Source organism: Cnephaeus nilssonii (genome assembly GCF_951640355.1).
Source record: "Cnephaeus nilssonii genome assembly, chromosome: 1".
NCBI lineage: Eukaryota > Metazoa > Chordata > Mammalia > Chiroptera > Vespertilionidae > Cnephaeus > Cnephaeus nilssonii.
Window position 1 is genome coordinate 48,655,290 of NC_137072.1, and position 26,599 is coordinate 48,681,888.

Sequence of the window (26,599 nt, forward strand, 5' to 3'; positions counted from 1 at the left end):
GATTTTTAGAGAGAGCAGAAGAGAGAGGGAAAGAGAGAGAAATATAGATGTGAGAGAAACACATCGATTGGTTGCCTCCTGCATGGGCCCTGACCAGGGCCTGGGTCAGGGAGAAGCCTACAACCGAGGTACATACCCTTGACCAGAATTGAACCTGGGACCCTTCAGTCCGCAGGCCAACGCTCTAACCACATACTAGTAGCCAAACCAGATAGGGCTAAAAGATTGTTTTTTAGAACATAAGTCATCATTTCCTTTGCAGGTATATCACTGAATTTCTAAAAGAGACCACTAGCAAATCCTGAATTTAAAAAAGTAAAAGCCAAATAACAGGGTAGTGGGAGTGAGTTTTCTTACCCGTTGGCATTGGCATCTCTGGCTGAAATATTTCTGAGTTAAATATTGTATGATTCAAAGGCTCCAAATGAAACATCTGTAACAAAGAAAATTTAAATTTTCAATCATCATTTTTCCAACCTGTATTAAACATTTGATGTTAATAGACCTACAATCAATGACAAGAACAAAAACTAAAGCCAAATACAAAAATCTGAAAATATTTCAAATCAGATTTTTAAAAATACCTTCATGAGACCTTGCTAAATTTGCATGTGTATGAAACTTTACATGGGGCTGGACTGTGTTTACGTGACAAAGGATTTTGAAAAGAGTAACCTGGCTCTAAAAGAGCACAGAGGGAACTTGCTTAACTTTTATATCATTGGGGCCCAGCCTATGTTTATCACACAGTGGATACTTAATAGGTATTTGCTGAATGAATGACTTGAAGCTCATACTCTCTTAGATATATAAGCATAGAATAGAATCCTAGAGATTTCTTTTATGATGGTAAACAACCCCCTACTCTAGACATTCGATTTCAAGACCTGAAAAAATTAGACAGCAGCCCTGGGTCAATATACAAAAAGAGGGACACTATTACTTACATTCCAAGGAGCAGAGGACTAAACACTGAGTTCCCTCACCTTTTTTATTTTATTTCATTTACCTAGTGCAATGCAAAAGCACCTGGAATTTAGTGGGTGTGGTCAGCTGAATAATGGTTCCGCAAAGACATCCACATCCTAATCCCCAGACCTGTGAGTACTATCTCATATAGCAAAAGGGATTCTGGGATAAGTAATTATTAGTAACTTATTAAGATTCTGCAGATGTTATTAAAGTAAGAAAGCCGAGCTGGGGAGGCTCCCCTGGATTAACCAGATGGGCCTGATAAAGGGATGCAGGGTATCAGAGTGAAGAAGAGGAGATGTGACAATGGAAACGAGAGGTTGGCGTGATGGAAGGGGTCACAAGCCAAGGAGGGCAGGCAGCCTCTCGAAGCCCACACAGGCCAGGAAATGAAAGCTTCCGGGAGGAAAGCGGCCCTGCCAACACCTTCATTTCAGACTTCTGACCTCCAGACGATACGAGAGTAACTCTTGTGTCGTTGGAAGCTACTAAATGTGAGGTACTTTGCTACAGCACCAAGAGAAAACCATGAAATACATTTTGATGGAATTATGTTCTATCTTAATAAGTTACTAATCATTACTTATCCCAAGAAAAATTTTTTCTTTCCACTTAGTTTATTCAAGACTTTACATTCATATTTCTAGTTTGGTTCTATTTCAACCTAAGTCAGTCATCTGTTTGAAATGTCTGTGGACAACATAGAAACCAACCATATTTCACTTTTTATGATATGCTAGTTGGTAAGCGTGCTGGAGCTGGTATTTGAAACAACAACAACAACAACAACAACAACAAAACACACACCAGAATTACAATTTACTCCTTTTTTATTACTAGGTTCTTGAACCTAGGTGTTAAATCAAGAGTCACAAATAGTGTTTAAATAAAGGACACTTCATATTCAGTTGTGAGGTATGCACATTTTCAATTGAAGAATAATAAATGTGCTTCACTTCACTGCTTAAGAGTCAAGTTCATCTATGCTTTTCATCATTTGCTGGAAAGGAAATACAGGAATAAAAAAACAAGATATTGTAAAAACAGGCCCCAGCTTGCAGAGTATCAGCAGAAAAGATGACCAAGCAGAAAAAAAGTCTGTGCGATGGTCCTGCAGGTGGCTAAGTAACGAGGAGCGGGGCAAACACACCATCCGAGGAGCGAGACACACACTCTACCTCCATGAAGGGAGCAGCTGTGCTGGGCGGCAGCTTGCTGTGTGGATTAGGTCAAAGGTGGAGTGCAAATTCCAGAATATGCTACAGCATGGAGGATATCTCACTGAGGACAAGGAAACTTCAGGAAATCTACGCCAGCAAGTTTGAGACAAGGGAAAAAACCCCAAATTTCAAGGAACTTTCCCCTCAAAAATTGAAATATCAGAACACGCCCCATTCCTGTTGCTGATGATCACAAAAATGCCCACATAAAACAAACTTTCGAAATGAATGTTTTCAGCAGATTTTACTCTGGTGTGGCATAAAGGACTATCTCGTGTTGATAAGATTTCCTGTATGTAAACAGGATGGTCTAAAACCAAGAAGAAACAACTCTAATGCTGGTTAGACTCTGCCTTTAATTGTTAGAGACGGCATATTAAAAACGAAAGGTAAATCACCGGTTTTTGATAATATGAGTAGCCAAATGTCTTTCATGCTGTAATCAAAGGAATTGTACCTGGATTTACCCTCTGTCACCATTTTTACAATAAAGTTCAAAAGGGGCATCTTATGGGGAAAAGCACTGCATACTCGTTCCTTCTAAATCAATCAGAACATTACCAAGAGAAATGAATGCTAGATAGGTCTATTTTATTTTAAAAAGCCATAACTCGCCCAGCAGGAGTGGCTCAGTGGTTGAACCAGGAGGTCACGGTTCGATTCTGGTTAGGGCACATGCCCAGGTTGTGGGCTCAGTCCCCTGTGGGAGGCATGCAGGAGGCAGCCGATCAATGATTCTCTCTCATCATTGATGTTTCTATCTCTCCCTCTTCTTTCCTCTCTGAATATATATGTTTTATATATATATATATTTTTTAAAAATATATATTTTATTGATTTTTTACAGAGAGGAAGGGAGAAGGATAGAGAGCTAGAAACATCGATGAGAGAGAAACATCGACCAGCTGCCTCCTGCACACCCCCCACCGGGGATGTGCCCGCAACCAAGGTACATGCCCTTGACCGGAATCGAACCTGGGACCCTTCAGTCCACAGGCTGACGCTCTATCCACTGAGCCAAACCAGTTTCGGCTGAATATATATATTTTAAAAAAAGAAATCCTAGACCTCTTGAAACTATTTCACTTTGGGTTTTATTTTTCTGACTGATTGTTTGCATGTGTAAATTTGGGAAATCCACTTTTCAGGTGGTTGCCACCAAATATTAAGTGTGAAATGATTACGAATCTTGGCCCATGGTGTCTGGTGGCCCGTGCTCCCTCTCGGTGTCTAGCCTAGCTAACTACATTTTCCAAGTAAATCTCAGCTTACCTAGACTTCATTTGGAAAGTGCACGAGGCAGCACAGAGGGACCCTGCTCTGTGCAGACGATTACAGTATTTATCACCATAGCAAGCTATTTGTGTCACTGTCTCTCCTGTTAGAATCGCAGCTTCTGAAGTTAGGGTCTATGCATCACTTATTTTTGTACCGCCTCCTTAGCTTATGTTCTGCTACATAGTAATGCCTGAATAAATAACTGATGAATGAGTAGACCTCTGTAGTTTATATAATTCTTAAAATCATTACATTAAATTTTTAATGTTGCCATTGTAATTACCCTAGAGTCTGAAATTGCTTTCAAATGGTTCATTTAACGTCTATATAGTATAGATATAAATATTTAAAAGATATATAAATAAAAGAAAATCATTAATAATCAACAAAGATTTGTTAGACTATTCAACATTTCTATAGGATTCAAATTTTTCCAAGTAAAAAACTAAGAGAAAGAGAAAAAAAAAGACACTGGCATCTCTTCATAATTGCCAACATAATGACGTTTTATGCTCCCAAAGCACAGTCACTGCCATTAAGTCTTTCAACACACCTGTTAGTGTGGGGTTAGCATTCCTGTTTTGCAAAGGAGAAAAGTGAGGATCAGAGGGTGCTAAATGATTTCTCAAGTTTTTTTTTTTTTCTTTTTTCTTTGTTAATCCTCACCTAAGGATATTTTCCCTATGGCTTTTCAGAGGGAATGGAGGGATGGATGCAGGAGAGCGTGAGGGAAGAGAAACATCAATGTGAGAGAGACACATTGCCTCCCACAAGTGCCCTGACCAGGGTTGGGGAGCAAACCCACAACCAAGGTATGTACCGTTGACTGGGAATCAAACCCATGACCCTTCGGTGCACTGGCCAATGCTCTTAACCATTGAGCAAAACCAGCCAGGGCTGATTTACCAAGTTTTAAGAGCTCATTAGTAGCAGCCAACGCTTATATAAAGACCTTCAACTTCTAAGTCTAAGAGATCTTTGCACTATACCAGCCTGCCTTCTCATTAGATGAGTTTTGAGTAAATATTGTGTGTTCCCCTTGTACCTGTGACTTTACTTGGAAATAGTGTCTTTGCAGATTGTAATCAAGTTGAGACCTAGTCATACTAAAGGGTGGGCCCTAAATCCAATGACTGGTGCCTTTGTAAGAGAAAAGGAAGGGCCCTAGACGGTTTGGCTCAGTGGATAGAGCATCGGCCTGAGGACTGAATGGTCCTGGGTTTGATTCTGGCCAAGGGCACATGCCCAGGTTGCGGGCTCAATCCCCAGAGGGGGGCGTGCAGGAGGCAACCGATTAATGATTCTCTCTCATCACTGATGTTTCTATCTCTCTCTCCCTCTCTGAAATCAATAAAAAATATATTTTTTTTAAAAAAAAGAGAGAAAAGGAAGGGAAACTTGGATACAGAGAAATGAGAGATACATGGGGAAGGCGGCCATGTGCTGGAGTGATACAGTTACAAGCTAAGGAATGTCAGGATTGCTGGCCACCACCAGGGACTAGGGGGGTGGCACGGGAGAGATTCTAATTCAGAACTTCTGGAAGTAACCAACCCTGTCATCATCTTGACTTTAGACTTGTAGCTTCCAGAAATGTGGAAGAGTATATTTCTGTTGTTTTAAGCCACCCGGTTTGTGGTCATTTGTTACAGCAGCCCCAGGACACTAATACAGTATTTATTATTTGCCCTGTAGCCTACATGGTTTTTATGCAGCAGTGTGTGTGATAACAGGGTTTAAGTTACTCATTTTAAAGACGTATCCTCTCTGACCTTCCATGGAGGGAGAGGGAAACTGCAAAAACAATTTAAAGGAGAGTTTTACCAATTTTAGAGTTTGCCTGATTGTTACTATTGTTACTTCTGTATATTTTTAAATATGAATATATTTATAGAAAATGAGCGGTGAGATGATATTATAATACCTACTTGTTCATGCCCTCCCAAATATGGATCCTCTTCTGCCATTCTGGAGCTGTACAGCAAAGCAAAACAAAAGCAAACCGTAAGCCTGAAATGCACCTTAACAATTCCACCATGCAGGAGTAAACTGTATTATGCCAGTAAGACCCAACATAATTCTTTTTCAAAGACTTGAGGAGGAGGACATGGTGTAGTTCTTTGGGACCTAAATCTAACAGCAGAAAAACTGCATAATCCAGGAATCAGCACTTATGTATAATCCAAAAACCCTTCTGCCAGGCTCTGAACAGTGTCCTGGAGTTTGGTATAACTCATCTTCATCCTCCGTATAAAAATCGTGTTTGGATTCTTAGAGGCCCTTTCTTTTTTGTCACCATGTAGACTTCAATGACTTAGTCTTAGCTCTTTGCGTAGTTTATTTGCTAACCCTGTGTGAACTCTGTGCTGGTGTTAGAACTGCCTCCAGGCTTTCTGCACGCAGCTCCAGTTGAGAAGCTAAGAGGCAGTCACCCTGCTAACAAAAGGGCGTGGTCAGCGCATCAGGCTGCTACAGTGTGCTGTGCCCATTTCCTGCCACTGTCAAAACGGGGCAGCCGTCCCCTTATCCACGGTTCACTTTGCGCAGTTTCAGTTACCCGCAGCTGAAAAATGTTAAATGGAAAGTTCCCAAAAGAAACAATTCACAAGCTTTAAACTGTGTGCCTTTCTGAATAGCATGATGAACCCCCCTGCCATCCCACTCCGTCCCACCCGGGGTGTGAATCATCCCCCTGTCCAGTGTCTCCACGCTGGACACCCCATCCACCTGCTAGTCACTTCGTAGCCATTTAGGGGATCAGATCGACTGTCACAGCATCGCAGCGCTTGAGTTCAAGTGACTCTTATCTTACTTAATAACGGCCCAACGGGCAAGGAGTGATGCTGGCCATTCGGATATGCCCCAAAGAAGCCATAAAGTACTCCCTTTACGTTAAAAGGCAAGTACAGCCCAATAGGATATTTTGAGAGATAGAGATCACACTCACATAACTGTTATTATAATTCATTGTCCTACTTTTTCTATGACGTTATTAGTTATTGTTGTTAATTTCTTACTGGGCAATATTTATACATTAAACTTTACCATATGTATGTATGTATAGGAAATATGTAATATTGAGAGTTTGGTACTATCTTTGGTTTCAGGCATTTCCCTAGGGGTCTTGGAACGTATCCCCCATGGGTGAGAGGGGACTACTGTATAGGAATGCTGTAATATTAAAACTTCAAAAGGAAGACATAAAAATATGAGCCCTTATTATCAATGCTATAGTCTCCAACTTAATCAACTGCAGCCAACTATTGATACATTGCCAGCCTAGCAATCTTCTATTAAATGGTAACTGCCCGCCAAAATCTGTTCTCTCCTTTTCCAGTGACAGAGCTGGAGCTGGAAGTGTGGCTGCTCAGCTGGAGCATGCCCCGCACTTCCTGGGAGTCAGGGATGGCCAGCCGATGAAATGCTCACCAGGGGAATGTCAGAACTACTGTGTGTCACTGCCAGGTCTGGGCTTAACATCCTTCCTCCATGTTTTTGTTTTTTCTCTTTCCTGTTGGATAAAACCAGACACGGAGAAGGCAGAGCTTCTACCACACAGGTGACGATGAATGGCAGGCGGCTAATACCGCTGGTGATGGGAGAACAAAACGTCTTTGTTCTTTAACCCGGTGTACTCATGGATCTCCTTGTTAAAACAGTTTAGCCCTCACCCTAATGCAGTGGACGGCAAACTCATTAGTCAACAGAGCCAAATATCAACAGTACAACGATTGAAATTTCTTTTGAGAGCCAAATTTTTTAAACTTAAACTATATAGGTAGGTACATTGGTTATTAACTTAATTAGGGTACTCCTAAGCTGGCCTTTGCTAAAAACTCAAGGGGCCAAAGAGCCGCATGTGGCTCATGAGCCGCGGTTTGCCGACCACTGCCCTAAAGAATACATCGCCCAACACTTCAATAAGGACAAAAACCATCCAAAGGAGACCCTAATATGCAATGAAATCCTCTAGATATCGGCTAGAGCCCTGTGTGACCGGTGAGGGGAGAGAACGCCTCGAGAGGGTGCCTAGTGGGATCCAGGGTGGGTCCAGCTTCAACACCAGGGGAAATGGCAGCGCTCAGCCCCAGAGAACAAGAAGGCCATGCCGATTTGCAAGAAAGTATTTGTCTAAAACAAGAAATTACTGCTTGAAGATTTATAAACAGCTGTACTCAATTAAGACAAGCCGTCAAAAGGGGGGAAATGGACTTGACACAATAAAGAGGAATTAAGTCATTCGAAATTCAAGAGTTTTGCCATTGCTGAGGGTGTGACTGGATATACAACTAAACTCACTGTGATCTGTCTCTTCATCTGCAAAATAAGAGACTTTGATGGGTTGGACTTTTGAAAAGAACTCAGAATGTTAGTGAGCTAATTGATGTTTATTCAAAGAACAAATCACCTACATCATAACTCTTTTTGTAAACTTGGATTTTTAAAGGTATTCAGATATATAACTATATTAAAGAATCAGCAGCACGATTTTCAGTTATATGAAGAATACAAGGAAAACAGTATTGCAACATAGTGGTAATACCAGTTACAACGTTCCATATGAAAAATCCTTATTTTTAGAACACCACAGGAGCCAATTTCCAAAAATAATATTAAAACCCTTTTTTCTTTTGCCTTTAGGCTTTCTATTATACTGGGCTGATCACCTGAGTCCGATCAAACAATCTCAGCCCACAGTCTTCAAAAGCAGAGGTAAGACTGTTGACTTGTTAAACTGACAGGACACATTCAGTACCTCTATTACATTCAATATATTTATAGTTTTAAACTTGTGGGTGGTTTCCTGGCCTGCGAATGCATGGATTCAATATGAAGCAGCCCTCACCCTAATTAAAAAAACCTCAACTAAATCTACTTTATAGAACCGATGCAGGGCTATTATCATGATCACAACTGTAGTTAAAACCTTAATGAACCTAAATTGTAGGCACTGGACAAACTGCCCAATTAAATGCAGTCCTCCCTCCAACAAACTCCCCATGCACAAATGTGTGCCAAAAGATCACAATTTTAAAAGCCCAACCGCAGCCCCAAAGATACTTGGGCGATGGTTAAATCTAAACTTTTACACACTTTGTAAGACAGTTTAAGTTCACCGTGAAGAGCTGAGGTAACAGGAACCCTAGAGTGATGTCAATGTTAATTCATAATTCAAAACCAAATGTCAAAAGAAACCAAGACTTATTTGGAAAGGATGAATCACTGAGTAATATTTGCATTAATTGCAAAAGCAGGTTTTATTTCAAAAATTTGAGCCTACAACAAGCCCTTGGAACTCAGGGGTTAGGAAAGGCCAGGGAAAGCCCCTTCTGCACCCCGCTCCCCAGCCCTTCCTCTCACTTTTCCTTCGCACCGTTCTGTGCTTTTGAGGAAGGACCTTGAAGCAGAAAGGGAGGGACTGGGTGGACTGCTGAGAAGACACTCCTAAACTCTGCATCGCCCACCCCCCCCTCCGTGCCCCCTCCCCCACAACGGTGAGGTTTGAAGAAAATTTTTCACACCATGGAAAGAAAAATAGAAAATGTAGCTGCCTAGCAAATAAATAAAACATCTTCTCCAGTGAGTTGCTTGTATTTCCCAGGTGAGAAGCATATGTTATAACTAAGTTCTGAATATGTGGTGAGTTCTACATGCAGTGTCTAATGAATTATTTTCTGCACATGTTGTCACTGCACATGTGACAACCCCATGTCTGACATCAAAGGCCAGCAGGAGGACGTCTTAGTGGAGGCAGCAAGACCAAGACCATAGGGGTGGACCATTAAGGTTGGAGTTGGAGGCACTATATTCATAATTTTTAAGCAGGACCCACTATAAGAAAATATATTCTTTTTATTCTACTAGATTTCCTTTTTTAAAAATCCTAACATGTTTTAAACCCAGTAAATGATTTTAAGATCCACTAATGGGTCACAATCTAAAGTTTGAAAACAGAATCTGAGGTGCCATCCAGTGTGCAGGTAGGAATCAGAGCGAGAAAGTTTCTCTATTTTTAAGATTATATATAGCCACAACAGACACCGCTGCTTAGGTGTAATTTTAACACCTCATCTTGGATAGCAAAGAGGATAAAATTTCAAGCAAAAGAGTGACTTTTCAACATTTCTCTGCTGAATAATCCTATCTAATAAAAGAGTAATATGCAAATTGACCGTACCTCTGCCACACCCACAAGCCATGCCCACCAGCCAATCAGGAGCAAATATGCAAATAAACCCAACCAAGATGGCTGCGGCCACAGAGAGCAGAAGGGAGGCTTGGGTTTCCCCGGCAATGGAGGAAGCCAAACTTTCCGCCCGCCCTTGCTGGCCCAAGCCTCCACTCAAGGCTACAAAGTTTCAATGATAGAAGATAAATAAATCGCAACAAAAATTGTGGCAGCCACAGAGCTGGAGAGAGCAGGAGGCTTGAGTTGCCCCTGGATATGGAGGAAGCCAAGCTTTCTGCCTGCCCTGGCCGGCCCAGGACTCCACTCCAGGCTACAAAGTTTCAATGATAGAAGATAAATAAATCCCAACAGAAATGGTGGCAGCCATGGAGCTGGAGAGAGCAGGAGGCTAGGGTTGCCCCCGGAGATGGAGGAAGCCAAGCTTTCTGCTCACCCAGGCCTCCACTCCAGCTACAAAGTTTCAATGATAGAAGATAAATAAATCAAAACAAAAATGGCTGCGGCCACGGAGCGAGCAGGAGGCTTGGCTCCACTCAAGGCTACAAAGTTTCAATTATAGAAGATAAATAAATCCCAGATACCAGGGCCTCCGCTTGGGTTGCCAGGGGGTGTGGCTGGCCTGCAAACCACCACAGGCTCTTCACCCAGGCCACCCCACGCCCCAAGGGAACCCCCACCCTGATCCGGGACAATGTTCAGGGCAAACCAGCTGGCCCCTACCCATGCACCAGGCCTCTATACTATCTAATCCTATATAATAAAAGAATAATATGCAAATTGACCATCACTCCAACACACAAGATGGCTGCCCCCATGTGGTCAAAGATGACTGCCCTAATGTGGACACAAGATGGTCACCACAAGATGGCCAGCAGGGGAGGGTAGTTGGGAAGGACCAGGCCTGCAAGGGAGGGCAGTTGTGGGCAATCAGGCCAGCAGGGAAGGGCAGTTGGGAGGAACCAAGCATGCAAGGGAGGGCAGTTGGGGGCGATCAAGCCTGCAGGGGAGGGCAGTTAGGGGTGACCAGGCCGGCAGAGGAGGGAAGTTGGGGGCAACCAGGCCTGCAGGGAAGGGCAGTTGGGGGGAGGGGGACCCAGGCCTGCAGGGGAGAGCAGTTGGAGGGGGACCCAGGCATGCAGGAGAGAGTAGTTGGGGGGGACCAGGCCTGCAGGGGAGGGCAGTTAGGGGCAAACAGGCTGGCAGGGGAGCAGTTAGGCATCAATCAGGTTGGCAGGGGAGTGGTTAGGGGGTGATTAGGCTGGCAGGCAGAAGCAGTTAGGGGCAATCAGGAAGGCAGGCAGGCGAGCAGTTGGGAGCCAGTATTCCTGGATTGCGAGAAGGATGTCCCAGATTGGAAAGGGTGCAGGCTGGGCTGAGGGACACCCCTCGCCCCCCGTGCACAAATTTCGTGCACCCGGCCTCTAGTCTACACTAATAAAAGAGTAAGATGCAAATTGACCATACCTTCGTGACGCCCACCAGCCAATCAGAAGTGAGTATGAAAATTAACCCAACAAAGATGGAGGGTTAATTTGCATACACAGGCACTGAGCAGATGGGGGGTGGGGCATTACACACTGCCCCAGCCGCTCTGGGCCTCTGGGCAGCGTGGGAAGGCAGAAAGGTGGCTCTGGTGTTTCATTTGGGTGCAATGTGACCAACTAACATCTAGAATAGCTACCTAGAGAGTACAAACACATTGTGCTTGGAGTTGGTATAAGATAAGGTCCCTGTTCACAATTTAATGTCAGTCTAATAGGGATGGCAGATATATATATATATATATATATATATATATATATATATATAACATTCAACCATTAATTCATTCAAGTTTAATGGTCTAACCATGTGGCCTTGGTCTTGCTGTCATCACTAAGAACTCCTTATGCTGACCTTGATGTCAGTTAGTGATACAGAGCATATGTTAGCCATTTTATTAGTTGGCATAATAATGTTTATAACAAACTAGTGGCCCAGTGCATGAATTCGTGCACATTGAAAGAAAATTAATTAGAAGGTTGCCGCTGGGGCAGGACTGGGCAAGACGGGCTGAACACGCCCTGGAGCCAACCTGGGGTGGCACCATGGCTCGAGAGGCGCCTGTGCAGTGCACAGGGTCCCTCCGGCAGGTGGGGTCCCTCAGCCTGGCCTGTGGGGATCAGGCCGAAACTGGCTCACATCCCCCGAGGGGTCCTGGAGTGTGAGAGGGTACTCTGCAAAGTTGCTGTCATACAGGGTGTGGAACGCAAACTCAAGTGTGCAGTAAACCAGATTCAGGCCGACAGTGTCCCAGCAACACATAACCCACAGCCGAGGGTGGAATCGTGCAGCCCTGCGAGGAACTGGGCTCTCTCCTCTCTGGTTTCAGGGTGTGTCACCCAAGAACTGCTGTTGCCAAGTCACTGCAGCTCGGCAGCTCCTGTGTTGGGAATCTGCCCCCTGGTGATCAGTGCATGTCATAGTGACTGGTAAGATGGAGGGACACTTAGCATATTAGCCTTTTATATATATAGATTGGGAAGAGCAATTGAGATAGTAAAAGTTTTTGGCATTCTGAGAAAAATAAAGTATTTTTATTTCTTTTCCATCCTATAGTTATGGGTATATCGCCACATTCCCTCTTTATTCCTATCCTTATCACTGCTGAGTAAAATGTTTGCATTTTTCCTCCAGGGACATTTGGCAATGTCTGGAGACATTGTTAGCTATCACAGCTGGGTGGGTGGTCCTAACGGCATCTAATGTGTAGCGGTTAGGAATATTGCTAAACATTCTATAATGCATAGACAGTGCCTCACAATAAAGAAATATCTGATCCAAATGTCAATGTGAAGAATGAGAAACCCTGATGAATGCCATTGCTTCATGTCCAGTGCTTGGGTTCACATGGAGAAAGAACTAAACTTGATTGACTACCTCCCATGCTTTACGTATTTCACTTAATTCTCACTATAATCCTGAGAAATACTGTCCCAGATGAAAAGACTCAGGTTTAGAGAGAGTAAGGCATTTGCTTAGGTTGACAGAGTAATGCTGGTGAATCTGACTCCATAGACTATGGTTTGTTCATCTGTCTAAGAGGCAGAAGTGATTTTCCTCCTTGACTTACAAATGTATTTATTTTAATACAGTGTCTTGCTCCAGGTCTCCTGAATGTTCAGGTTTGAGCTAGTCTACCCACAGCATGGCCTGAAAAGCAAAAGGGAACTGACAATACACAAAACTCAACTGAGGTCTTCCTCAGACAATCAAACGTGAAGGTAAAAATACCAAACAATTTAACTCAGCTTTCTGTTTTGTTTTACTTATCTCCTTTGGCCAACGTCAGAGTACAGATGGAGGATAAAGAGGTTTTCCTGAAACACAGAAACATATCCATAGAAAACACCATCTTCACTAATGGTATAATCAAAGTATGTCCATATTTAAAAATAAGATATATTTAAATGCTCCTTGAATATTTCATTAACTTAGTCATTCATTTAAAAAAAAAATACGTGGGCCCTAGCCGGCTTAGCTCAGTGGATAGAGCATCAGCCTCCGGACTGAAGGGTCCCAGGTTCGATTCCGGCCAAGGGCACATGCCTGGGTTGCGGGCTTGATCCCCAGTAGGGGGTGTGCAGGAGGCAGCCGATCAATGATTTTCTCTCTTCATTGATGTTTCTATCTCTCTCTCCTTCTCCCTTCCTCTCTGAAATCAATAAAGTAATATATTTAAATAAATAAAATAAATAAAAATATTTGGGCTTATGAGGCTTACTGTGTGTCAGCAAAGACACCAAAGTAAACAGAGTGACACAGTCCCTGTACTCACAAAGCTTATAGTTGTGGTAGATTGAAAGCAATGGACAAAATTCTTTACAACTCCACCCCACGAAAGGTAAAATCTATGTCTCCATGCCTTGAATCTTGGCGGGCCTGTAACTTTCTCTGACCAATGGAATGAGACCTTGCAACAACATTCTTGCTTTCTTGAAACGGTGCTGCCATGTAAACAAGCCTGGGCTAGCCCACTGGAGGATGAGAGACCACGTGGAGCAGAGGGAAAATCCTAGCTGAGGCTCCCCTAGACCAAACAACACCTACTGAGCAGCCAAAAGATTTCAGAGATCAGCAGAGGCAGCCCAGACTACCTAGATAGCCCACCACATGGGGAGAAATACAAATGTTTGTGTTTTAATGAACTACGTAGTGATTTTTTATAAGCAGCAGAAGATAACTAATGTGAATAGGCATTAAGCTGAGTAAGTAGAAAGACAAATAGGCAAACTCAATGCAACCTGGTGTGTGTTGTGGGAAATGGAGGATATGTGTGGCATGGGTTAGTTATCTTGGTAACTCAGTAATTACATTTTCTTTGTTAGGGTCCTATTCAGATAGCATAGTAAACAATATGTTTATAATAAAGTGGGAAAAGAAATTGAGACATCAAAAGTTTTACTGTCCTTTTTACTCTATTGGCTTATTCAGTTCCAAATGAACAAAAGAAACAACTACATTAGTAAAAACAAAACGAAACAAACAAACAAAAAAAACAACACAAAAACCTGTGGTATAAACAGAAATAAAATTGGTTAAAAAAAAACTTTAAAATGTCAATATTAATAATTCCTGTTAGCTTTAAGTAGTGATACCATTATAAACAAGTTCATCATCTTTTCAAACCCTCCAATTCTCCAATATCTAAAACCAAATTCATCATTCCTGCAGCAACAGACCCTATTCTTGCCTTCCCAATTTCTGCCATTATATCAATCATTCTGTCAGGTACTCAAGTTCAAAATTTCAGTCACCTTTTTTTTTCTTTTTCCTCACTCATATCCAGTCAATAATCAATTTCTGCTGATATTGGGGGGTGGGGTGTATTATTTCTTGTATCTCCCTCTCTGTTCCATTTCCACTGTTTCATCCTACTTAAACCTTCATTGTCTCACCTCTGAATGACAATAATCTCCCTACTGTTCTCCCTTACTGTGGTGTTACTTTTTCCTTAAAATTCTTTTACATTATTGCCATATTACTTACAAGATAATCAAAAGCTCAAAAACCACTCAGCATATTACTATATTAAATCATGTCATAAGCATCCTACATAATAAAATGGTAATATGTAAATTACCATCACTCCGCTACGCCCACGATTGGGCCAGCAGGAGGCGCAGGGGGCGGGACTCAGGGTGGCCGGGGTAGCTGATTGGGCCAGCAGGACGCTGAGCTCGCTGGCGCCGTGAGCTCAGCGTCTGTGCCATGGCTGCGCCGGAGGCTTTCGGAAGGCCTGGTGCACCAGCGGACAGCCAGCCAGCTGGTGCACCAGGTGCATGATTAAATCATGCACTGGGCCTCTAGTCTCCTATAATTATATAGCAACCAAACCCTCTACTATAAGCAGACTGGTCATTCAAAAACACCTTGGTCATTTCCATCTTGTATATTTGTTGAAAGTATGTTCTACATCCTGAAATGCCATATTTCCTACTTAAATACTACTGATTCCTCAAGCCTCTACTCAAATCCGACCTCTGCCAAGAAACCCTGTATTTCCCCTGTAACCTATAGCTCTGTAGTCCACCGAAAGGCTATCACACTTAAGTATACTGGGGATTTTACAGTTGACAAGATACTGTTTTACAGAAATTAACTTTAATCTCTATATTAACATCTTCTTAAGTGGATATAAATGTCTAAGAGTAGACATGATGGTTTCTTTTTTTGTATTTCCAAATCAGTTAAGTACTTTTTAAACAGTTGTTGCCTGTTTAATTTTATTTTTTAAATTGTTTTAAATTTATTTTAGAGAGAGAGAGAGGAAGAAATAGAGAGAAAAAAACACCGATTTGTTGTTCCACCTCTTTATGCATTCATTGGTTGCTTCTTGTATGTGACTAAATAGAGATTACCCACAACCTTGTCATACTGGGACAGTGCTCTAACCAACTGAGCAATCCAGCCAAGGCAACATTAAGTACTTTTTAATTAATATTGCATGAATAACAAGAAATACTGCAACTTCTTATTTGTCAAAATGTGAACTTCTGGTTTTAGTCATGTCAGAGTAACAGTTAATGAACTTGCCTTTTAGCCATACTCAACCATAAAACTATACAAAATAATTGAAGCAATAATCTACGACAGAGGACAAAAACAGCATAGGGATGAACACCATAAGAGAATGGAAACACTTGAGGTGAGCTTCAAATTCACTTTTGATTGACAGCATGTTCCAAACCATGACACAAGGAAGTAGAGCACCAAGAGAGAAACAACCTCACTAGGCAGGGTATCAGAAAGGAAGGATTCACATAGAAAAAGAGGCTTAGAAATTTGCAGAGGGGAATCCTCTAGTCCTTAGCCAAATATTAAGCCATGCTTGTGTAGGACAAGACTCTGCAAAGCCTACTAGAAAACAGATTCTTGGGATCTAAGAGCTGAATAAAAATTCCAGAAGTTCCTGGAACTTCTGAGACACCGAAGTTCCAAATATCCAAGGTGAAGAGACATCAATGAACAATCTGAGCATTCAGTTGGGATTCCAGAAGGACTATGCAATGGGATTAAGGGATATACCCTACAATAAGGGCCACTCTAAATCCATTTCAATAAAACCAGGTGATTCACCAGTAAATTTTTTGCTTGTTACAAGAAAACTCAATGCTCTTTTAAAAAGACAAAAATCTATACTCTGTACAATGTACAAAAAAAATATATATATATACCAAAACATGTAGAGAAGTAGGAAAATATGACTCAAAAAATGACACAAATGCTAGAATTAGCAACCAATGACTTTATTTTAAAAATATCTTCATTAATTTTTAGGGAGAGGGAGAGAGAGAAACATAAATATGAGAGCAAAGCATTGACTGGCTGCCTCCTGCACACCCCCTACTGGGGATTGAGCCCACATGCCCAGGCATGTACCCCGACTGGGAATCGAACCAGCAATCGTTTGGTACATGGGATGATGCCCAATCAACTGAGCCACACCAGTCAGGGCACAACCAATGACTTTAAAATTACTAATAGCAATATGTTTGAGAATGTAAAGGAAAAAGTGGACATAATGAATGAACAGATAGGAAATCTCAGCAGAGAAATTAAAACTCTTAAAAAATAAAAAGATCCAATGAAAAATTCTAGACCAAAATGAAATTTCACTAAGTGGACTTATCAGCATATTGAACACTGTAGAATAAAGGATCAATAAACTTAAAGAATGGCCAATAAAATGTATCCAAACTGAAACATGGAGAAAAAAGGCAGAAAGAATTAAACCCCTTCAGTGACCTATGAGACAATATCAAGTGGCCTACAAGTTAGAGTCCTACAAAGAGAGAGAAGAGACAAATGTTGAAGAAATAATCATCAGAAATTTTCTTTATTTGATTTTTAAAAAATCAAACCATAAATACAAGAATCTCAAAGATCCCCATGTTGGATAAAGACAAATAAAACCATGCTTGATCCCATTACAGCCAAACTGTTAAAAACTAATGCTAAAGAAAAAAATCCTAAAAGCACCAAGGGATAGGGGGAATTAAGATAATTATAATGGCTAACTTCTTATTGGAAACAATAATGCAAGTGCTGAAGGGAATAAAAAAGATCAGTGTATGATTCTATATTTAGAAAAATATCCTTTAAAAATAAAGGTTAAATTATCATTTTTCAAATATCCAAGAGCTGAGAGAATTCGCCATTAGCAGGCCTGCTAAAACACATGCTAAAAAGAAAGTTCTTCATGCTAAAGGGACATGATACCAGATAGAAACTTGGACCTACATGAAAGAATGAAAAACGCCAAAGATAATGAATATGTAGGTGAGTATAACACTTTTTTTCTTGTTTGCTATTAAAAAAATACAATCTATTTGGGGGTTTATAACATATACATAAGTAAAATGTATAATAAACAGCACATTGGAATGGAAGAAGACAAATGGAAGCATAGTATTGTCAAGTTCTTATATTATACTAGAGGCCCGGTGCACGGAGAGTTCCTTATATTTATTACATTGGTAATCAAAAATTGTCTTTGTAACTTGTCACATGCATTTTTCTTAAGTTGATCTATCTATCTCAATATGTTAAGAAAATCTGAAATCTTCCAAATAACACTATTATATTAAATAAACAATTTTGGAGGTAGATACTCATTTAATTCAACTCTCATTTTTTTTTTTTTACTTTTTATTTGCACAACACCCAGTAAGTTTGCTGAAATGAATATGTAAATAACTAGACAAAATATCAATAGACTGTGCAAATAAAAAGTAAGACAAAGTCCCTGCCCTGAACATATTTTCTGCCTGGATTGCATAAGAAGTCAAGAGAACATGGATGGGGGGCTCATTATTCGTTAAGGGTCGGTCAGGGAGAATGAATAGGAGAGAGAAATGGGGATGCCTGAACCACGCCTGAAGATTGTGCAGTTAGCACTATGGCTAAGAAAGAAGCGTGTATGTAGAGGCACTCAAAGTGAGAAAATATGGTGGACAAGGAACTGAAAATTGATGTGGATGATATGAGAAGGAGGGGGATGGGCGAGGAGCAAGGGTGGGAGGTGAGGTGTGCAGCAATCAGCTTGCGAAGATAACGAAGAACCATTTCAGAAATATAAAGATCCTGACATGATTAGACTTGCACTTTAGAAATGTGACCCTTTTGCTGGACTAAAGGATGGAATAGAAGCAGGAGATAAGGTATTAGGAGGCAGTGCAAACATAAAACTAGAAATTCAGTGAGGAAGAAATGAATTCTGGAGATGAGGAGGCAGCTGAGTTGATACCAGCGTAGAACTTGGGGCTTGACTAGAGGAGATAAGTGAGTATGCATGAAGAACGGGTTCCCAGATTTCTGGCGTGGGACACCTACTGAATGGACCACAGTGGCTAACGACTGCATTCCCTAGTGTGCTAGGGTACCACCTTGGTGCGTGGGGATGACTAATTGGATATTGGCATTCTGATGGGGACATCTATGCGATATGTATTGCCTCAGCAATACAATTATCGTTTTCTGTGGCTTGCCCAAAATGACTGGGCTCCTTCAGTGTAACAGATATTTAATAAACATAGCACAACTGCCCCCCCCCCAATCATCCATTTATTTCAACATAGGATTAAACTACCTCTTTAAACAACATGGACTATTCTAATGGACTTTCTAAGAGAAATGGGATACTGTCCCTGCCCATCATGACAAAGAACTTCAGGGTAAATGACCAATAAGGTAATGTTTTAAAGTAGTTAGGAAATATTAAAATAGTCTAAGGTGTGGTTGTTAAATTCAGTTAAATGTCTAAAACAGGAAATTGGGTAAACACATGGAGAGAAAACATAAAGATATTACTTCAAATGAATGCTATGATTTGCATGAGAGCAAGGAAGTACACTTAATTGTTGTCACATACCATGATTATGATTTCAATTTCCCAGGTATTCTGAGGTTTGCTTAATCACTTCTAAAGTGTTCTCAGAATGTGGGGGAAATGACCATTGTTTTTAATTAATTAAAAATGGGATAATTCACAGTGGAATGTCTGTACAAACCTTCTTTTCAAGGGCAGTCTCTTTCTGCTTCTTTCATTATGATCCTCCCATTCTCATCTGTGATACACGGAATTCACCCTTTTCTCTGAATTCTGATTCACTTCCTACATTATTTTCTTTTTCACATTCAAGTCAATAGTAAAGTTCGAGGTCTAATTTTATAGAGAACTTTCCCCCTAAACTTTTATCTGTGCTTTCATTGATCTTTTGTTTTGGCCAAATTTTCAAGACTCATAGGTTTGAAACACACACACACACATAACACTTAACTTACACGTACCTCACTATATATTAGCATAAAAAATAAATGCATTAAATGAATACAGTTTGGGACTAGCTATATTTTTGGCTCATTTTAATCCATCTCCTACATAAAGTATTTCCCATACTGTCTTGGTTGGCTTGAAAATCATCAGTGTGAGCACATTTCAAAAAACTAATCTTTCCTACTTCCCAGATATTTTATATTCAGTTTTAATTTTATATAAACCAATGGTATTCCCTTAAGTACTTTCCTGAAATCCAATAGAACTATAATACATAATGTTTAATTTATATTCTTTACCTTTTTCATGTTTCTTCTTTTCTACTTTGAATTTCCTCTATGTGAACAGCCAACCATACTCCTTCCACCCTTTCACATCTGTATTTTAACTGCATAAGTCATACAGGTGTTTGTAGCATACAGACAGCATTATATTAGATGCCGTAAATTGTAAGGGACTCTTTACCTTTGACCTCACCACCACACCTAGCCTACATTTAAAAGAAAAAGACACAAGTTTATACATCAAGTCTTAATGATCAAACACCAATAAATGGTTAAATCCTAGAAAATAAACTTATACCTAAGTTAAGAACTGGCAGACAAAGAAGTTCTTCAAATATCAATAAGACATGAGTCAGGATTTCATGTTAAAACATTTAAAAAATAGTCATTTCCTCCATTCCTAATATTCTTGTCTGGGAAAGCATATTTTCTAAGATAATTAAGTAATTTATTTTCACTATTTAAATGAATTGCAGGTTTGGGCACAGAACCAATAGATAAGTAGTTTGATAAGGAAGTTTGTCATCACTTTTAATTTTTTGCTTTCATGCTTGATATATGTCAGAATTTTTTGGAAGTAAGGAGGATGAACGTATTATAGTATATTTCAATGTCCTGACATTGAAATATACTATAATATATTTAATCCAAATGATAAGCAGTAATAAATAAAAACTTAAAAAGAATTGCTATTTTGACAAACAAAATTCATTATAGAGACCAAATTAATTTTAAATGTTAATTAAAAGGTGTGCTTAAAACTTTATGCAGTTTTATATTTTGAGCCTCATATATCAAAAGGCTAAAATCTAAGAGAAGTCCAATAGCTTTATTTTCCACTATAAAATGTATGGCTAGGCCCTAACCAGTTTGGCTCAGTGGCTAGAGCGTCGGCCTGCGGACTCAGGGGTCCCGGGTTTGATTCTGGTCAAGGGCACGTACCTTGATTGCGGGCACATACCCAGTGGGGAGTGTGCAGGAGGCAGCTGATCGATATTTCTAACTCTCTATCCCTCTCCCTTCCTCTCTGTAAAAAATCAATAAAATATATATTTTTTAAAATGTATGGCTAGTATGGTAAAGATTAGGACAGTGTTATAACTTTGGGTTTTTGTTTACACTTCTCTTCATGCCCACCCAGAAGCTGTAGATTGCACTGATCATGTACCAGAACACAGCAAAATTTATTATTCCCTGGGCTCTTCTCATAGGGAAGCTACAGTCAGAATATTTGGAGTGTTTTATTGTTTTAACTAACAAGCACTGCTGTTATTCACTTTCAGAGTCCTTTTTAACAATGACATCTTTACAGTGCAGTTGTTAGATAAGTAAACATTTAGTTTCTTCCTCAGTTTGTTGGCAACAACAAAAATCATTATACATCTATGTATTTGTAAACAGTTTTTAAAATTAACTTTTTAAACTTGACTGTAGGTTTAGAAGTGATTGGAAGAGAGGCCAGGGTCAGAACCAGAATGAGGTGGGCAGCAAAGCAGAGGGGACTGAAGTCGGCAGTTTTCAATAAAATGGTTCTTTCGCTCCCTGGGGGCACAATGACACCAGGAGGGAGGGTGTTGGCACTGTGCTCTGTTCTAGTCTGGGTGGTATATTTCATTTCATACACTGTGTCCACACAGAATAAACAGAGTCAGAGTTTCGAGGACGATTTTCTGAAAATGCTACAACTGAGAAGTAATAAAAACAACAACAACAAAAACTGGCATGATGAGGCCCAGGTTTTACAGTCACAAAATCATTAAAGTACAAAAGTGCAAAGTACAGTAAATCTTGCTGTCTGCTAGTTCCTGAGGTTTCCAGCTAGTAACTCCCCTCCTACCCCAGTTTTTATATGTGGTAAGTATTTAATGCATATTTGTGTTTACATTTTGATTAATTTAGATAGGCTTTAACAATCTTTGGATTACAAGGCAGTGCTTGTAACATTGTTTCCTTTCCTGGAGATACTAGCATTGAAATTACAGTTTCAATGGAGCTCAGAGGAATTCTAGCCTAGCCAAAAAGTTACTTTTTTTAAAAAACTTGCACAAGCGCCTTTTACCATTTCAATTACTTTATTACCTTGTTTGATGAGTGCCTTTAAAACTTTGAAACTAAAAGCCATTTTTTTCCAGTTCATAAACTCCTCTTTCAGAATGAAATGCTTCCCTTTTGGAAGGCGCTGGGTACTTCTGAATAAATTACTTGTTCTAGTAAACTTCAAGTGTCCTTAAGATAAGAAAGGAATATCTAAGAAGTAAGAACTAGCTTTTGGCTCCTTTTTTCCCAGAAGGCAAGGCAAAGTGGTATAATTCTTGTTCCTTGCAGAAAACGGTTGCCCTTTTTTAAACAAACAAATCTAAACTTATGTCATTCCTTCATTCAACAAATAGTTACTGATTGCTCAGTGTGTACCAACAAGCACAATGTTCAGTGTCAGATAGTTGTCAGTATAGATGTGATCTTTTTAAAACTGGAACTACAGGATTTTTATTCTCTCAGGTAGCTCTTTTTCCTCTCCTTTTTATTATTTTTTTCATACATTGGCTCTTAAAGAATATAGAATCTTTACAGTCTTCTTTAAAGCTCATTCAGAATTTTTTCATAATTTAAAGAAATTGAATCTATGGATAGTTTAAATTTATTAATATCTGTTAAAAGTATGAATCATAATAAAGCTGGTTATAAGATTTTTGGCCTCATGGTAAAATGTAAATGAAAATAAGCTAATTTGTAATGGGGAATTAAACCACCCATTTCATTATTCTAATTTCAAAACAGGCAACAAATTAAAGCAGGTAAAACTTGTTTTACTGATAATTAAATCTAGTAATGACTACAGAAAATATGAGAAGAGAATAATTAATGATTTCTTTTTAAAGTTTCAAATATATTTATTATTGATACTCTAAATAAAACAAATATTTTCAATCATCACCTATACTCTTGAGGATTCTTATAATCTTTAAGAAATCACACCTTATATTACACACTTTGGTAAAGCTGTTGACTTTAAATTATTCATAGTGCAGCAATAAGATTTTATTTCACAATTTATTTTCTAAACCATTAGCTGATCTTCAAGGGTAGGTTTACCAATCTCATCTGAAAATATGAAAGATAGTTTGTTGCACTCCTGTTGCACTCAGGAATACCTTCTTTAACACAGCAGAAACCAAAGGCATAAAGCAATTTCATTATGAAAAAAATACTACTACTTTTAAAAAATCTAGCAGTGAGGCCCTGGACACTCATTAATGAACTATCACAAAGATAAATGTCTTGGTTATGTACTCCAACTATTAACTCTACCAAATTGGCTGGTTTCAATTATTAATCTATTTTTATTACACACACACACACACACACACACACACACGCATGCACGCACGCGCACGCCCGCCCACTCGCACAGTCAAGGAGCCAGGACCGTGCCACAAATCCAAACATTCCTCTCTGAGGCTGAATGCCTCTAGTTCTTCAAACCCTCAGGGTCTCCTAAAAAGTGACAGGGTCAACTCAAAGGGGTATATATGCTTCTGATGATTTATCTTCTCACCTCTAAGAACACTATAGTGAGTTCAGTATTTATAGTGCAAGAGTGCAAATGAGATGAACTTCCAGAAAGCAGGGTAAACTGGCTCAGTGTGGTTTATTGGTCACCAAGAAAGAAGTTGTCAATTAACTCTAATCAGACATGTAGAAACAGAAGACTTAAAAGTGTCCTCCAGCACTAAATTCTATGCTTCCTTCTCTCTTCTCTTCTTATAACATATAATAATCATGCCACCTTATAGGATTTGTATTATAAACAGAAAATCAATCTAGCAAACAATACAACTTTCCTACTAAGTAAGGTAAACCAATGAGGAGTTTGTGTAGCCATTGATTCTGAGCCACTGCAGCTAATGTGATTCATGATCAACCTGCAGAAGGGCATAATCTCAATATTTACTCTATTGGTTAAACTACCTGCATTTCCAGAAACACTTCCTACTGCACTCATCTCTATGCTCAGAACAGGACATTTACCAGTAAGTTCTGGAGAAGGAAAAAGATGATATTGGACTATCAAAAATCCATATGGAAACTCAGACATTATTTTTTTTAATGTGTTGTTTTAAACTGTCAACTACTGTACTTTCTTCTCCCAAGTTCAAACTAATTGAAGGTTATACAGTAACCACTTCCCCCAGAAGCCAGAACTTTCACCTCTTCTGAACAGGGGAATACCTCTCATAAATTAGGTGAAAAATAAGGTCTTGCTGATTGAACGAGAGTCCCAGATTCCTATAACCTCTCATTCCTTATCTAGACCTCCTATCTACCACAATGAGCAGCCCCTGAAAGTCAAGTTAACTTACTGTAACTTACTTCGTCCATTATCTGGAAGTCTAAAAGCAGGAGTGAAAACAACCTGAGTAAATATTAGTTTCTCAAACTAGCTTCAATTTGTTCCAGGGAACATGACAAGAGAAATATGAGGAATAGGATCAACTAAATCTGAAGTCCTGCCTATTCCAGACTAACTGAGCTTTAACCAGCTGCAACTCGGTCATCACAGAGGCTCTTGTCGAAGAGGTAGAAGAAGGAAGTACAAAGATCAAAGCAGTGCTTACAAAGGGGAACAGCTATTTTTGTATGTATACTCCACTATTTACTAACTGGGCTTGAAAAACAGGGGCATTTAGACAACCCACGTGAATGCCAACTGCAGAACATAAGCTAAAACCGAAATTACAAGAGAAAAATATAAATTTTCAAACCGCCACCACCCCTATCTTTTCTTCTTTAAAAAGTCTTGCAAACAGGTTAAATCTACACACCATGAGTCTTCCCTTGTGTTCACATCTGTCCAGTAGGCTGTGGCCCAGGAAGACATTTTATTTAAACAAGCCCCAGAGCAAATTGAGGAGCTGCAGGCATATCCATAGGGATGAAGAATTTCAGGAGATTCCATTTGTTTTTCTCACTTTACCGATTTCATTACATAATTAAATGCAAAAGGCTACAAGACACAAATCTTTTTATTTCCTGGCTTCTCACGTTCATAAGCTCAAAAGACTATTTTGCTTTAAATAATTTACATCATTTATTTAGCACATCCAACAGTAAAAGAGTCTCTAGAAAGCACAAAATTGAAATCAAGAAAACAGCATACATCAAGGAAGGGCTTTATGATAATCAAGTGTCCTTTTTAAAGTTTGAACGAACATTCGTGCAACTTAGGAGTACTAAACAATATCCAATTAAGGTATTTTGCTAGAAAAATAAGCACTGAACATCTTGATCCCAAGTTTTACGTGTTTACCAAAGATCACCAGTTTGTAGAACATTTGTATGCCCGAGCTATTAAGTGTTTTAGTAATAGCCGTCCTTTTCTTAGATCATGGGCTTTATAACAAAGTCTTTAGGTTAAATACGCCTATTTTAATAAGCTGCAATGTTGAAAAACCCTACTTAACAAGTCCCTGAAAAACATCTTAAATCCTGATCATCAGATCCTGTATCACGAAGTCCCGTTTAGGTTTCAGGATAGACCAGTACTAATAAATCAGGGCAAGCATCTCCATCGGTGTTTGTTTTTCAAGACCACGAGAAAACTTGTATTTAGGCAAGGCGTTGTTTCTATCGTTTAGTTGTCGAGGTCACGCACAATACATGGTACCGTTGCTCAAGGGTTTTACATAACCAGAGCGTCTAAAAAGTGCTCTAAGTAGGTAATTTCTTGTCCCTCTTAAATGCCAGGCCCTGTAGGATCAGTATCAAGCCCTCCTTATGTTGAAAGTGAATGTACAGGACCCATCCTAGGTGAATATATTATGTCCTGGGTGTGTGTGTGGTGGTGGTGGCGGGGTGGGGGTGGGGGGGGGGGCGCTTCTTTCTGAAGTAGGAGACGAAGGAATAAGCCTGTCCCTTTCCATTTCGGGGAGCTGGGGAGGGCTTTCCCAGCCCAGGGGGCTGCCGCGACTTCTGCTTTCATTTCATGGAACGCCCTGAGGCGAAATCTGGTTCAGCACTGCACCAACCACCATCCCCACTCGCCTCCGAGCCCAAGCGCACCTCAACCCCCAAGCCGTGCCCCAGCCGGGGTGGGGGTGGGAATTGGGGGGAAAAGTTTGCCAGAGTTGCCCTCTGGGTCCCGCTCCCGCCCGGCGGAGGGAGGTGGGGAGAAAGGACAGCTGGGCAGCCGCGGCCTCGGGTCGCCGGCCCCGCCGCGTCCGGATGTGCCTTGCCCTCCGTCGCCAACCTCGAGCGCCTCTCCACTCCTGTCAACCTCCTCCTACGGTGCTGCCCAGCAGTTAGCGCGGGGATGAGGAAGTCCGCGGGGCCGCGGGGTGCGGGGCGGGAGGCGGCGGGACGCGGGCCGCAGGTCCCGGCGGGGCCACTCTCGCCCGAATGTGCTTACCCTGGTGGCGCGGCGGCGCGCGGCCTCCCCGCGCCTGGGGCTCCCCTCCGGGCGGCGCGGGCCTGGGGCCGGGCGGCGGCGGCGGCGGCGGGGCCGGAGCGGGGCCGGGTGCGGGCGGCTCGGGGCCGGGCGGCGGCGCGCGGTCTCGCGGGGCCGGTCAGCGCCGCGCCATGTCGCAGCGCGGGCGGAGGGAGGCGCAGGGCGCGCGGTGGCCGGGCCGCGGCGGCGGCGCCGCCTTCCCGGCCGCGGCGGCTCTGGCCTGGGCTGCGCGGGGCGCGGAGCGGGGCCGGCGGCCGGGCGCAAGCCGAGGGCGGCGGCGGCGAGAGGCGCGAAGGCCGGGAAGGGCAGGGGAAGCTGTCAGCGCGCCGCCGGGCGCTCCGGTGGCGAAACCTCCTCTTCCTGCCCCGGCCCGCGGCGCACTTCTCTGTCTTT

At 41.1% G+C, this 26,599-nt stretch overlaps 1 protein-coding gene across 4 annotated transcripts in view; it reads right to left on the bottom strand.

The window, feature by feature from the left end:
• NFKB1 (nuclear factor kappa B subunit 1) overlaps positions 1-26,278 on the bottom strand; it is a 129,131-nt gene extending 102,853 nt beyond the window's left edge. For 2 of the 4 annotated variants that reach the window (XM_079774498.1, XM_079774497.1), the window contains exons 1-3: positions 26,168-26,278; positions 5,399-5,444; positions 358-433 (exon numbers count right to left, since the gene is read on the bottom strand). In XM_079774498.1, coding sequence (XP_079630624.1) covers positions 358-433; positions 5,399-5,437 — 115 coding nt within the window. In that variant the 5' untranslated portion in view covers positions 5,438-5,444; positions 26,168-26,278. The remainder of the gene's footprint in view (positions 1-357; positions 434-5,398; positions 5,445-26,167) is intronic. The other 2 variants (XM_079774500.1, XM_079774499.1) reach the window with 1 other exon arrangement.
• Positions 26,279-26,599: the final 321 nt, after the last annotated feature.